Consider the following 15427-nt stretch of genomic DNA (forward strand, 5'->3'; position numbering starts at 1 on the left):
AACCTGAGTGACGTTTTGCATATTTAGTCCTCATCACTTTAAAAGTTCATTTGCAGAGAAGTGAAAGCAGCGACTGAGACAAAACTTTAATTAAATGCATTTTAATTATTTTGTGTGTACAATTTTTTTTAGCATAATCTCTGTATATCTTTGCTTAAGAAGTGCATATTCATTAAATAAGTACAAAAATTAAACGAACTGTAGAGAAATAACTCGAGTGTAAATGGGATTTAAAAACAGATTTATCTTCACAGTGCACAGCTAAGTATAATTAATTCATTCCCATTTTGGAGAGAGGATCAAATATGCAATTCAGGCTACAATGTAAAATGAAGTTCATAAAAATAAATCCCTGCTGAATCCTGCTGTCAAAACCAGATATGAAATTTAAAAAACAAGCGAATAATAAAACAATTTAAAAACATAGAAAGAAAAGTTGTTGTTAGTTTTCTAGCCATGTAAACCTAAAAGTGCATTTACTATGTTTGCAACACAGAACAACTACTCTGATTTTAAAATGTCCCTGTTTGGTACAGGATGTAATGTACTGTTAAAAAATTAAACAAAAAAAACGTTATTAAAGTTTAAACCTAAAGACACCATAGAGTGTATGTACAGCTGATTTTGAATAAAAGATAAATAAGAAAACTAACAGCAACAAATGAATGTGAAGAACTCTCCTCATGACACCAGCTGGGCGTTTCTCTGCAGCTGTCTCCACATTTCTTCTTCTTCCTCCTCCTCTTGTGCAGCTGTCGACTTCAGTCTCCTCTGTTCTGTTCTGTTCTGGCAAACACAGATTTATGACACAACAAACTCAGCGACTCAGAGAAAGAGAGAGAGAGAGTAAAGAGAGTAAAGACAAAACGGGACGGGCTGTGCACATGAAAGACAAAACAAACCTGATATCACAGTGTGAAAGCGTTAAACCACGGTGCTTTTGGAGTCTGCAGCAGCTTCCTAGACAGGACACAGAGAAGAGAAGAGAAGAGAAGAGAAGAGAAGAGAAGAGAAGAGAAGAGAAGAGAAGAGAAGAGAAGAGAAGAGAAGAGAAGAGAAGAGAAGAGAAGAGAAGAGAAGAGAAGAGGGGACATATGGTGAGACATGAGACTCAGGGTGTAAAGTGATGATGAACAGATGCAGAACCACATCTGTAATTTCCCAGCTTGGGATCAATAAAGTCTGTCTATCTATCTATCTATCTATCAGGTCATAAATTGTTATCTATACCAAATGTTTGCTGTTTTTTGTTTTGTTTTGCTTTCTTTTTAATTAAAAATATACAAAATGTCTTTGTAACAAAAAGACACACCAAAAAACATCCAAATACCTCCATGCTGCTCGTATGAAATATCCGTCTTGTATTGAAGCCCCGAAATGCAAAATTGTCCCGAAAAAAATTAAATAAGTCTATATTATAAGCTTGTTTTGTAGCGGAAGCTTCTCAAATCTCCTCTTCCCAGTTTGTCAAATTTGGACGAACTCGGAAGTGGAGTTTCCGCTACAAACAAGCTTGAAATATAGACTTATTTAATTTTTTTCGGGACAATTTCGCATTTTGGGGCTTCAATACAAGACGGACATTACATACGAGCAGCATGGAGGTATTTGGATGTTTTTTGCTGTGTCTTTTTGTTACGAAGACAGTTGGTATCCATTTGCAACCGTTATATGGATGCACTGCTACGCCGAGACCCCCTGTGACTCAGAGAAGCCACGGAGGACTCTGAAACTTCTCCCAGCCCTTAGTCGACATGAGGGTGAGTAGATAATGAGTGAAATTTCAATCTTGGGTGAACTATTGCTTTAAATGCACCAGTATCTGTGCATTTACCTTTAGTTTTGCACACATCTGCCGATACGGTTCCAACGTCATCTTTTTGTGACGGTATATTTAGGAATCTTTACGATTAATTCATTAATTGTGGCATTTAAAACCACGATTAATTGTGAAAACAAGTAACCGTGACATCCCTACCTCAGAGTTTAACCCAGAAACTTCTCCGTTCTCCAGCCCGTTTGCTTTGGGAGCGTCGAGGCCGAGCGGCTCGTCCTCCTCGATGTGCAGCGGGCCGTTGTCCAGAGCCGACAGCTTCACGTCCAGACTCTCCGAATCACAGGAGCGGGTCGGTTCGGAGCTGCTCTCGCTCGCCGAAGCTGCTTTCCCACCTTTATCGTCAGACTCTGCAGGAGGTTTTGCTTCAGACTTCTCCTCCTCCTCCTCCTCCTCCTCCTCCACCACCTGACCGCCGTCTCCTCCTGACTTCGTCCCGGCCACGTCCACGTCCTCTCCGGAGCAGCTGTGGGTCAAGTCGTCGTCCAGGTCCCGGGACTCTCTGGCGGACGGGGAGACGGTGAGGGAGCTGCTCTCTCGGGACAGAGTCTCACGGCGAGGTTTGTCCGGGGACTTGAAGCTGAACCTCTGGCTGCCTTTGGGGTTGTAGCTCCTGTGGAACTCGGAGAAGCTACTCTTCCAGGCCTTGGGGGACATCAGAGTCCGTCGTCTCAGGGAACCATAACTGCAACGTTCAGGGGGATAATATAAGAAAAAAAAGCAACAACACAGCTTCATATTTGAGATTATGTGGGTTCCAAAGCAAATATGTGAGTTAGGGATGTCACGATTATAGATTTTCTTGGTATGATTATTGTCAGAGAAATAATCACGGTATTACGATTATCACGATTACTATGCATCAATACATTTCACAACACTATGAATGTCTAAAATCAAATATAGTCAAAACATAATTACATTAGTAATCTTAATATACAGTAGGACCAGTTATTAATCCCCTGGTGGAAGTGTTTGAAATATTTAAGTCATTAATTGTCATCTATACCAAATGTTTAAGTTAATTTTAGTCTTTTTTTTTATTACAAATGACACGCTAACATTTAAATTCCTACCAATTAAGCTTTACGTTAGATAAATGGACCGGTATCTGTGCGTTTACCTTTACTTTGGTGCCACATCTGCCGACATGGTTCCGACATTATCTTTTTCAGAAAGTGACGGTATTTAGGAATCATATGATCAATTAAAGCAGAAGTGAGTGGTCCGGTCGTTTTCACTAATGCTGCGTTCCAGGCAGGCTTTTGAAATCGTAAATTACAGCTTCAAGTCACAACTTACGACTTTGTAGCGTTCCAGGCAACCCACTCGTGTTTTTCCGACCTGTTTTACTATCACTATAACGGCCACTCGTAACTTCCGACCGGTGAAATCGTACCAGATCGAACTGGTACCACTTCACGGTCGGAAAAATACGAGTTTCCTTGAACGCACCATAACAGTCCTCGTCCCTACGTCACCACATTCACGGCGTTCCTTGGCTGCACACACAGCCCTGCATGCCGTTCTCTCTCCTCATTGGATAAAAACTGTAGGATACGATAAATGTTTTCTCTTCGGCTCAGAGCAGAGCAGAGGGACTGAGAGACCCGTGTTTCGGTCCAAACACTCTATGTAAGTGATTGCTGTCGGAAGATATAACTATTTAAGACTTATATTAACACAAATATATCACTCACTTCTGCTTTAATTGTGGCGTTTAATACCGCGATTAATTGTGAAAACAAGTAATCGTGACATCCATAATGTGAGTGAATGTTGTAGGTTTACAGAGGTTTTGCAGCTGGATTGCACATCTGGATTCTTCTGGTAAAACATCAAGACAACAACAGGTGCATCGTGATCTGTGATGGTGAACTTACACCTGGAGGTCCCTCACTGCAAAGCTCTTGTCCGGATGCTGGGCCTGCAGCTCCTTTACCACGTTCTGCAGATCAACATTGACCTAAAAGAGGAAGAGGGGAAAGGTTACAATACAGTTTTATAACTAAATAAATACGGTGCACCATCTGAATGTAGCTGCTCAACGCACCGTGCGCATCTCCTTGTAGAAGACCTCTCGTAGATTTGACACGGCTGAGAAGACGTTCACGTAGCATCCGATACGGCTACAGGAGAAAAACATGGACAAAACACACATTAATAAAAAAAAAACAGGAAGTTCAATACATTCTTTTTAGAAAGTATAATATCCAGTTTAATTGTTTTGCTGACGATGTACAAATCTATCTGCCCCTGAAAGCAGACAATAATGTATATCTGTACAGGTCCTGAATGTCTGCAGGAAGTCCAGTCATGGATGCACCAGAACTTCCTCAAACTAAATCATAACAAAACTGAAATTGTCTTATTTAACAGTCACAGTGATGTAGTTATTTTATGATAATGATTTTAAATTTGATAAGCAAATTAGCGCTGTAGTCCGGACAAGCTTCTTTCACTTGCGACTGCTTGCAAAGACAAAGGCATGTCACGTAAGGATCTTGATAAAGTAATCCATGCTTTTATTACTTCTCGATTAGACTATTGCAATTCCCTGTATGCTGGCATCGACATGTTTTTAATGCGCAGATTGCAGGTTGTGCAAAATGCTGCTGCAGGCCTACCCTATTACCCCTATTCTCCGCACTTTACACCGGCTTTCTGTCAATTTTAGAATTAATTTTAAAATTTTACTTATTGGTTTTTAAGTGCCTGAATGGCCTGCTGTCTGATCTTCTTCGTCCTGGTCTGCTCCTAACTGTGCCAAGAGTAAAACTAAAAACCAGAGGAGACAGGCTCATCTCTGTGGTCTGCACAAACACTTGAGCACTTTAAGTCTCTATTAAAACTCATCTCTTTTCCTTGGCATTTTAATTAGTTTTATATGTCTTCACTTTTGTTTTATTGTTTTATTGCATGTTTTTACTGTCTTAGCTTTATTGTTACTTGTTCTACTACTGTTACTGTTTCATTGTACAGCACTTTGGACAACTTGGGTTGTATTTTTAAATGTGCTATATAAATAAATATGTATTGTATGTGTTGTATAAATCGTATAGGAGAAGATATATTCTGTCAGACCTGTCGTAGAGCGTAGGCAGCTCTTCTTTCAGGTCACTGTTGATGTTTTCATAGACGCCTTTGGCATAACTCATCTCCTCCTCTGCCTGCAGAATGAAAGACAAACTCACTTTAGACAACTGAAGGCTGAAATAAGCTGCAAAACATGACATGTATGTGTATGTGTATGTGTGTGTATGTGTGCGTATGTGTATGTATGTGTGCTTTTCATCTTTAATGACCTTGTTTATCTTGATGTCATCCCTCTTCTTTGCAGTCTGCAGCGCCTCCAGCTGGTGACGGGAGGAGTCGTAGTCGACCAGTTTTCTTCCCCTCTTGGCAATTTTCTCCTAAAGATTGAAAAAAAAAAACACTGGATATACTATCTCTGCCTGCATGTGTGTGTGGGTGTGTGTTTACTCTCAGGACTGTGTGTGTATCCAGGTTATGTTTGTTTGCATATATATATATACACACACAGTTCCTCTTTCCTCACCCTGACATCTGGGAATTGGCTCACGTAGGACTCCATGGTGCGAACGGCCTGGTCTAATAGCTTCACCTCGTAGTCGTTCCACAGCAGATCCTCCCCCTTATTAAAAGGCACGACATAAATATTGCATTAATTATGTATGAGGAGCGAGAGTGGAGGTGGAAACAGAGGGGAGGGGTTGTGGTCCCTCGGTGATGCATGAATCCTGCTTCTTTGCTTTTTGTTCTCGTGTAAAACAAAACTGTGCAGTGTTGCAGTGTGATGATGATGATGATGATGATGATGATGATGATGATGATGATCACGCTGGTTCTTCTCACCTCCACGATGGCGCCCAGGTCTTCTTCTCCGGCCCAGTCGCTCTCATACACATCAAACAGAGACTGGGAGAGGCGCCTCGATGCTTCACGCATGTCTGTGGAAAGGAAACAGGTTTCAAAGTTCATGAGGTCTGATTTTGTTTTTTTAACAGGTACAAAGTTTAAAATAAAGTCTGTTTTGAAAAGGTACCAACTGTTAAAGGGATAGTTGACCCAAAATTCAAATTTCACTCATTATCTACTCACCCTCATGTCGACTAAGGGCTGGGAGAACTTTCAGAGTCCTCCGTGGCTTCTCTGAGTTTCAGGGGGTCTCGGCGTAGCAGTGCATGTCCATATAACGGTTGCAAATGGATACCAACTGTCTTTGTAACAAAAAGACACACCAAAAAACATCCAAATACCTCCATGCTGCTCGTATGTAATGTCCGTCTTGTATTGAAGCCCCGAAATGCGAAATTGTCCCGAAAAAAATTAAATAAGTCCATATTTCAAGCTTGTTTTACAACATTTCGGGGCTTCAATACAAGATGGACATTACATACGAGCAGCATGGAGGTATTTGTTTTTTGGTGAGTCTTTTTGTTACGAAGACAGTTGGTATCCATTTGCAACCATTATTTGTACATGCACTGTTACGCCGAGACCCCCTGAAACTTCTCCCAGCCCTTAGTCGACATGAGGGTGAGCAGATAATGAGTGAAATTTGAATTTTGGGTGAACTATCCCTTTAAAGGCTGGCAAGGAGTAGTGTTTGATCTAGTGCCATTAGAATATCTTACATGCATATAAAAACAGAACAGTTCTATAAAGTCTGGGAGCCCTTAATTGAACTATGTAGAGCCTGGTGTCTCTAATATAATGTTGCAGGGATTTTCTTGACTGCTCATACTGTACATTTTTTTTTTACTGTAACCCCAAGTGTTATTTATCTGAGCTGACGGTTATTGTTTTTTTTTTGTCTGTTTTTTTTAATTTGTCTGTCTCCTAACCCTAACCCTTGTTCTGTTTGTTTGTCTGCTTGTTTTGCTTCTCATTCCTGTGAACCACATTATGTATTCACCCTTTACTTGTAAAAGTTGAAAAAAATGAAGAAAAAATAAAGTCTGTTTCACCTCTGACGGCGCTGATGTAGTTCCTCAGGTCTTTGTAAATCCGGTTCCCGTCAGTCTGCAAATACACAAGAGGTTTCAGATTTAGTCTCAAATTTGTTGAGACAATCAAAGAATTGTGTCCAGATGAACAAAAAAATTCAAAATCCAGTTCAAAAAGAAGTACAAAGAAATGATTTTCAATATGTACAGGAATAAGGGTGTTTGACAACCACAAGGTGCTTATTATTTACAGTGTTGGGAACGTTACTTTAAAAAAGTAATTAGTTATAGTTACTAATTACTTCTCCCAAAAAGTAACTGAGTTAGTAACTCCACTACTTCACTATAATAGTAACTAGTTACCAGGGAAAGTAACTATTGCGTTACTTTTTCTTCCTTTTTATTAAGTTTAAATATGTCGAAGAATTTGGATTTTTCTCCTCTCATTTTTAAATTGTATTTTATTGTTTTCATATATTTCACTGATCGCAATTATGGAATGCGAGTGTGTGTTTTATTGAAAGTGAGGCTGGTGTGCCTATGAAAATAGGTTACAGTGGGTTTTTTAAGTGCTGTGGTTACAAGCAAATCTCATATTGTCTCTGTACAAAGACAACAAAGACCTTTTTAAATGTGAAAACAGCGGAGACCTATTCAAGATTTGCGTTTAATAACAGGCGAAACATCGAAATTAATTTATTCATGGCCACATTAAGTGAAATTATTAACTTTACCGATTATCCATCTGATTATCTGTCCTGCTGCGAGCGCACAACTTCTCAGGGTATCTGCGGATCCTTAAAAAGTCTTAAATTCATGTATCTAAAATTAAGGCCTTAAAAAGTATTAAATTTATTAGAAAATTCTAAGATGGTCTTAAATATATAATACACAGCATCATAAAATATGTATGCACTTAAACTTTTATATGAAATAACAGGGTATGCGCGCAGGGTCTTAAAAAGTCTAAAATGTGAAAATCTAAATTTTAGGTCTTAAAATGTCTTAAATTTGTTGAATTATTGTGTTCAAGTCTTAAATAATTTTAGATGGGTCTGAACCGGGAAAATCACAAAAAGAAAGAGCACAACCTGCGATTGGTCAAAAACTACAAATCCCACAATTCTCTGGGCTCAACAATAATAGTAGTTAGTGTGAGTAAGGGAGAGTGGAGCTGTCGGTGAAAAGAGGAAACAACGCCACGTCTGGTCCTGTTCTATGTTGTTCGTTCACACCGTCACCGTTTATTCGTTACGTCCGCGGTGTAAAAGGCCGTGACGCAAAGACGCAATTAGGCGCGAGACGCGATTAGGCGCGAGACGCGGTATACGCGACTTTTTTTTTTTTTGCGACGCTACACGCGATTCTTTTATGGCGACGGGACCTTCGCGTCTTCGTCCTTTTCATCGTGGAACGAGGAACGCTTTTTTTTCGCTCGAGTTTATACGCGCGACCAAACGCGAGATACGCGAGAAATGCGATTTATCGCTCGTTTTGACTTTGTGTAAATTCGCGTCTTCACGAGCCCGCCCATTTTCACTACAACAACAACATTTCTGCTCTCACCAACCATGGTCGAGGTCACAACGCTGCTGTAGCTGCTCTGGAAGAGTTCCAGCTGATGAGCTACAGAGACTTTAGAGTCAAAGAGGAGCAGTGCGTCGCTGTGTCGGACTGTTTGGATTTAATGAAGAAGCTGCACAGAGTCAGGTGAGCAGAAGCTCAGGACAAACACTTCGCTCCGGGACATAATGTAGCTACACCTCACATGTTCTTGTCTTTTACCTCAGGGAGATTAAAGTAGTGTCTGTTTCCACTTTCCCTCCGATCTCGGCAGCTTCCCTCTGCTAGTTTGTGTGTGTGAGGCTAAACTGCGTGCGTGTGTGGTTTGTGTACAAACTGAACACTGCCTCTGATTGGCTTAGCATGAAACCTTACTCTGCCTCAACCAATCATCATCACTTATGCGGTTGTCTCGTCCCTCCCTCCTCCCCCCTCCCCTCACCAAAGGAGAGGAGGAAAAAAAAAAAAACAGTTTAGCAGCTTCTGTGTCTGAGATGAGCCAAGTCGGAGGACAATGGCTTCACTGAGTTATATAAACTTATAAATGAATTTATTGTATAGATTATAATGACACGGAATAAGTTTTACTTCTTCCCACTCCTTTTTGGATATGAAAAATCCAAGTATTTATTTGTTATGTCTGTCCATCACTTCAATTATTTCTTATTTCTTTTAACAATAAACCGTAATAAACTGAAACTAACTAACTAAAAAAAATTCTTCCCATTGCTTCATTAAGCATTAAGAGTCTTAATTACCTGCTGGTCGTTAAACTGGTGGTGGAAACGTTCAAAGTGGTCGTCTCTCGTCTCCACTGACTTCCCCAGCTTTTGCAGAACCTGCAGACGAAGCACATTGTTTTTTTATAGAAGCAACATGAAGAGCTGATGTCGTCTTTATCTTGTAACATAGAGAGAAATAAAAACAACATCATCATCATCCTGCAGCCTGTCACCTTCTCTTTGCCTCGGCTCAGTCGTCTCTGGATTTTTTTGGAAAACGGTCCAGAGCTGCCTTTTGGACTCGTGGTGTCCGACATGTTTTGTCTTGTTGTTTGTGTTTATACCTGAAGATGAAGGGAAACAAGAGAAGACAGGAGCCGATTCAGCACTATGTCTGGGAAACCACAAGGGAAACTACAGATCAAATATATTTTACTTTAACACAACTTCAACATTAGGATGATATTTAGCAATTAACATAGGAACATTTTTCATATACAGGACTCTGAATCCTCTTCGACATCCAGAGCTTTGGACCCTGTTGTGAATATTGTAGGTTGTAACACTTTTTTGTCTCAGCTCCTATAACTTGCAGAGTGTTCATGGTATAGGGCTCCCAAATTTTGACACATTGTACCCTCATTTGTTTTCTATAAATAGCAATGCCTTAAACTTCTCAAACTATACCACAGAATTCACTATTTGTCTATTTGATGTCAAATGCAAGGAGTGCGCCACTGTTTCCACCTAATTTGTAACACAACCTGGGGTAAAAAAAAAAAAAAAAACCATGCATCTATGTAAGTTTATTGTGCATGTTCCAACACTAAAGCATCTTTCTGTCGTTCAGTATGAACAACAAGAACTCATCACTGATGGTTATATGAAGAACAGTGACAGTGGTGTGGATGCTAACATTAGAAAGCTGCTGTCTTAAAGAACATCTTCTGATAATATGGTGTAGCTACAAATCGAAACCTTCAGCAGGCGGTTGGAAGCAGCTCATAGTCCATGTTTAATTTCAGGAAAGATTAATGACACTTAATAAAACAAAGATAAAAGATGTTACAACCATTCCCACCCCTGTCATTGCCATTGTTTGACTAGCTGTACCGGCACGGTGTGCTAATATTTCACCTAACAAGAACCTGCTCTTTCATCTTACACAAGTTACCTAATTCAAATGTCAACAGTATCGATATTAGTCAAAATTTAGGTTCGGTCCAAAATATAAGTTTCTGACCTAAAAAAAAAAACGTTTTTTTGGCTGTAAAACCCACACATTTATAGACACAGCAACATGCAAATTCACATGCAATGTCAGGGAGTGAGTGGGTACATATGATATTAATCACATAACTCTGTATTATCACCTTTACTATTATTATTGTTGCACTATGCTTCATTATAGTGTTCCCTCCACTTTATATCATTGATGTTTCATAATTGTATTGTGTGTCTATTTAGATATACTGATATACCATATCTTTTTATCTAGCTATCTAGATCTTATATAAACAATATTGAATAATATTGAGTAATACTAAATTTTGATGTGCAAATATTTGCACAATTATTTTATACAGCACTAGGCTATAACATATTGTATTTCTTTTATTAGCTTTATGTCATTAATCTACTTCTTTTTGAAATCTAGATTTATATTCTTATCTTTTTGTTGGTTTTTGTTTTATTTCGTTTTTCACCATTTATCCCATTTACTGACACAAACAAATGTTCACTTCTTTATATAATGGTGTAAAATGAGTAGAAAACCAAGTGTGTGAGGACCTCCTGACTCCTGGACACTCCCTGCTGCTGCTGCTGATCCTCCAACAACTACAATACCCAGAGTTCCCTGCGCCAAGCCAAGTCAAACCAAACCAAGCCCCTCCCTGTGGGTAGAATCATGGGGCAGTATAGTGAACTTTAACCCAAACTGTTTTCAATATTTCCCCGGGTGTAGGAGGAGTGGTCCCATGATAGAGGCTCAGATCCCGGTGCTGTTCGCCCGGCTGCAGGAGCTCATCATGGGCAGCACTCTGATCAAATGCGCGGTGACCGACCTGGGGATCCAGTGGCTCGGCTGGGCCGCGGCCGCAGCTCTCCGCACCGAGAAGTTCTACGACCTGGCAGGTAGTAAATAATATCTCTGATCTGTTTAGAAACCATGTAGCTGCTGACTGTTTGTGCAGACTGGTGCTTTGTTTGTTACCGAGCAGGAATAATTGGTATAAACTCGACGTGTCCTATAATAAACAACAGCCTGGAGGAAGAAGAAGAGTGGAGTTAGTTAATTAATTAAACGCGCTGTGCTGCAGCTGTGGGGCTGTAATATAAATTAAAAACTAAAGTTTACGTTGCTCCGAGATGTTGAATCATCATCGTTACACAAACCCCCGCGTGTGTGTTATCTAAAGAAGTTGCACTGTTGTGAAACAGCTCCTCCTCAGCGCCTCCTTCAGATTAGAGACGCGGTAACGTGGATCCAATCAGCTTAACTTCATGTGTCAGCAGGGGCGTTCAGAGCAAACCCGGGGCCCCTGGGTCAACCACAGTGCGGGGGCCCCATACTAGAGAGGGGCCCCGGCTGATTAATGAAAATCTTATTGTAAAATTTGTTGCAGCCTGATTTTAATTTTACATATTTGGGTTTTAGAGAAACCTGCGAGAGTAAAACCTGCGTTAACAGCAGTAAGGATTGTAAAAGTTAAAGAATTACAAAAACAACTTCAATTTCACAATCTTAAACCATCTGATAATCATTTTTAAAGCAAAAACAAACTAATATTTCCTAGTTTTGCTTCTTAATTAAAATCTTTTTTGGTCTTATCGACTAAGTAACTCTAGTTTTTTTGGGTGTTGGTTGAGCACAGGAATGAAAAGGCGCCACTTTTTACCTGTTCAGTAAAATTGACACTATTCACAGACATCTTACAGACTTAACGATTAATCGGCTACATGAGTGAATAAATTTGCAAATTTCAAACTATTTCCTGTGAGTTTTAATCACCTGCGACGGCTGACACACTGCACCGACGAGGAAGTTCCTACAGATTTTGCAAGTGAAATTAAATCAGTCTGCCGGGACACAAGTGTCGTTTGTCTTAAATGCAACCAAGTTACCAGCCGATTAGTTTCATGTAGAGCAGCGCAGCCTTACCTGTCGTGAGTGATTTTCTTTTTGTAAATTCACCAATGAATCACCTTGACACTTCGGTGGCCCGTCGAGCTCGTCCTCTCTGGTCTGGTCGGGGGCCTCGATCTCCACCCACTGCTCTGTGCTCCGGGTTATTCTTACCCTTGAACTTTGGAACCAATTGTCTGCAGTATCCTGGGTAAAAGATTTATTGAACACGCCCTTAATCTGCAGCGAGAGGAGCTCTTCTGCCATGCCCACTTCCCACCAACCAGTCTCTCTGTCTCTCTCTCTTTCTTTTTTTTGTTTTTGGCTGCAGGATCTGGCACTTTTATACTGCTCGCCCACCTGAGTCGTATCTGGGGAGGAGCCGGTCACGTCCGTCAGAAGGTGCAGACTGGCTTGGTGACAGCATGGGGCCTCAGGTAGGTGAGGTAGTGTTGCACCCCGGTGTTATCTGCAGTGACACCCTCCTGCGGGGTTCAATAAAACACCAACAGAGGTTTAACTTAAGAGTATATATATCCTCCTCCTCCTGCATTAAAAACCAACCAAATCCTGTGTAGGCTCAGCTCACAGAGCGGAGAGAGAGAGCGAGAGAGAGGAGACCTTGACTAGTAGGTCACACAGCAGAGGGACTGGATGAATGAGAAACTTTTTTTTTTTAAAGTGCGGTTAATGAATAATGCCTCTGGTTAATGTGAATGGACGTTTAACTGCGTTGTTTCTGCAGGCTGGGTACATTCCTCTTCATGCGGATCTTGAAGGACGGTCATGATCGCAGATTCAACAATGTCAGAGACAGCCCAGGGACCTTCTTTGTGTATTGGACTATTCAAGGTACCGCGATATAGTGATGCACACACACACACACACTCTGCTTATTTCTGTTAAACCTTGACTCAGGGTTTCCTGTGTATAAATCACTGTCTAGTTTTCTAGCTCTTTATACACTTTTTTTTTTTTTTTGCCCCATGCAGGTGCCTCTTGGTTACAGAAAGCTAAATGCATTATTTTCATGGCAGTATTAAAAGGAAAAAGCCTGACTGAGGATGATTTATCTGCTGCCGTTTCCCCCCTCAGCTCTGTGGGTGTTTATGACCCTCCTGCCCACCCTCATGCTGAACAGCGAGAGGCGCGACGAGCCTCTGGGAACCAGGGACTACGTCGGCTGGACTCTGTGGGGCCTTGGCTTCGCTACCGAGGCGATTGCTGATCAGCAGAAATGGTTTTTCAAGAGCGACCCGGATAATGCCGTACGTTATACACCTCATGATGTGCAAACTGAAACTGAATTAAAAAAGGTGGATAGGGTTGGAGATCCTGGAAGAACGGTTCGATCAGGCCACATTTTGAAAATACACACGTCAAAAGTCCAAGTGCAAGTCCAATGTAATCCCAATGTGAGCAACGCAGCTTTCCGCAATACTGGCGTGCGTCACATTCATGTGAAATTAAACACCTAACATCATAATAAACCATCCAGCATCCAGCTCAGAGCTACATCACCATCTACCAGACTTGAGTGTGGTACATTGTATCACTGGCGTTGTCTTTGCCGTGGTCGTAACTCGTTAAAGACTCTGATCGTGCACACGTTTAGTGCGGTAGAGCGGTATGAGCAGAGGAGGGAGGGAGACGGCTGCCTGACTGACACATCACGATCCAATGGGCTCTATGCACAGCTCCACTACTTCCTGAATTTCCTGTCTTACATTATTGGACAAACTGATTAATCCAGGTGTGTCTGAGTAGTCACAATGGTCAAACACACCTGGATTAATCAGTTTATCCAATAATGTAAGACAGGAAATAAAGGAGCTGCCTTAAATTCAGGAGGTAGTAGAGTTGTGCATAGAGCCCATTGACCTGAACTTTGCGTTCAAGATGATTGGATGCTGTTTTTACAGGATTGTCTGCAGTGTTGTACCAGTGTTGTTCATTCATATTTTGAGCAAAGGTGAACTGAACGTACCGTATTTCCGCTTGATGAACGTTATTGTGAACGCATTCATTCTGGCGTTTGTGAATGGCGCTCTCTCACAGTATGACTTTGTTCAAGAGAGTGCCAGATTTCCATAGAGACTGGTAGTGGTAATAATTTTGAAAAGCTTATAGATTGCAGCATCGTACTGAGAAAAAAAAAAGAAATGAACTAGTTCAGTTTTGGAACCGTGAAATTAGTTCAAAATTTTGAATTATGAACTGAACTAGTTTATTTTAACATTTGTGAACTGAACTTTGAACTTGTTCATGTAGAAAGTGAACTGTCCCAACACCGATTGTCCGTTCCACAGGTGACTTTTTTAATTTTTGTGAAAAAGCATTAAATGAATTGGTTACAATCAGAGTATGAAAAGGGTTTTAAAGTCTTGTCAAAAGAAATGCTCCAGAATAGGATTTCCAACTCTACCTTTAACACCTTGTTTCTCGCTGACACTAAACAAGCTGTTCTGCCTCCAGGGGAAGTTCATCCAGACCGGCCTGTGGGCCTGCAGCAGACATCCCAACTACTTCGGGGAGATCCTGCAGTGGTCGGGCCTGTGGCTGTCGGCCTCGTCCGTGATGCAGGGGCCGCAGTACCTCAGCGTGGCGTCGCCGCTCTTCGTCTGGTTCCTGCTGCGCTACGTCAGCGGCATTCCCATCCTGGAGAAGCAGGCCTTGAAGAAGTGGGGGTCCGACCCGGCTTTCCAGAGCTACGTCAGGAACGTCCCTCTGCTCTGGCCCTGGCCGAGGTTTTGATACCGACCTCGAACATTTTCTCACACAACAGCTGCCTCACGTAAAAAAAAAAAAAAGGTTTACACACTTCATCTGTTGAGTGCGTGGCTATGATTAACTTTTGCTGTAATTTCACTCTGTAAAGTAAATGCTGTAAATTGGGCTTTACATAATAGATTTGTGTAAGATGTCTGTGCTGTGTCGAGACTATAAAGTCACTTTTTATGGTTGAGCCTCTCTCCAATAAAAGGCGTCTGTTCAGATTATAAATCGAGCTTTTACTTTGACGAGTCATACAAACCAGTTACAGTCCTGATGTCTCTTCGCTCAGCCAGGTGGACGACACTGAGGGTGTGAATGAATTTAGAGCCTAATGATGCATTCAAGTCATATCGTGACTTTTGAGTTTTTGACAGAGTTGACATTTTGACATCTCAGTCTGACTGAAAGATGTGAAAACATTAATTTTTTCTGAAAC

The 15427-nt window shown here is 41.1% G+C and overlaps 2 protein-coding genes across 2 annotated transcripts; one reads left to right on the forward strand and one right to left on the reverse strand.

Moving 5' to 3' along the window:
* Positions 1-907: 907 nt before the first annotated feature.
* bin2a (bridging integrator 2a) lies at positions 908-12308 on the reverse strand. Its single transcript, XM_083975980.1, has 12 exons — positions 12253-12308; positions 9323-9433; positions 9126-9206; positions 6826-6880; positions 5711-5805; positions 5394-5489; positions 5140-5247; positions 4919-5004; positions 3888-3963; positions 3718-3800; positions 1979-2519; positions 908-960 (listed from the first exon to the last, which is right to left on the reverse strand). The coding sequence occupies exons 2-12, from the start codon at positions 9404-9406 to the stop codon at positions 925-927; spliced, it is 1341 nt and encodes a 446-aa protein (XP_083832106.1). The 5' UTR covers positions 9407-9433; positions 12253-12308; the 3' UTR covers positions 908-924.
* Positions 11009-15212, forward strand: LOC310989088 (uncharacterized protein). The gene is made up of 5 exons (XM_083975981.1): positions 11009-11225; positions 12548-12653; positions 12962-13068; positions 13312-13484; positions 14692-15212. Exons 1-5 carry the CDS (start codon positions 11069-11071, stop codon positions 14968-14970), a joined length of 822 nt encoding a protein of 273 aa, XP_083832107.1. The 5' UTR covers positions 11009-11068; the 3' UTR covers positions 14971-15212.
* Positions 15213-15427: the final 215 nt, after the last annotated feature.

The sequence above is a fragment of the Trachurus trachurus genome (assembly GCF_905171665.1).
Source record: "Trachurus trachurus genome assembly, chromosome: 7".
In the NCBI taxonomy this organism is placed as follows: domain Eukaryota; kingdom Metazoa; phylum Chordata; class Actinopteri; order Carangiformes; family Carangidae; genus Trachurus; species Trachurus trachurus.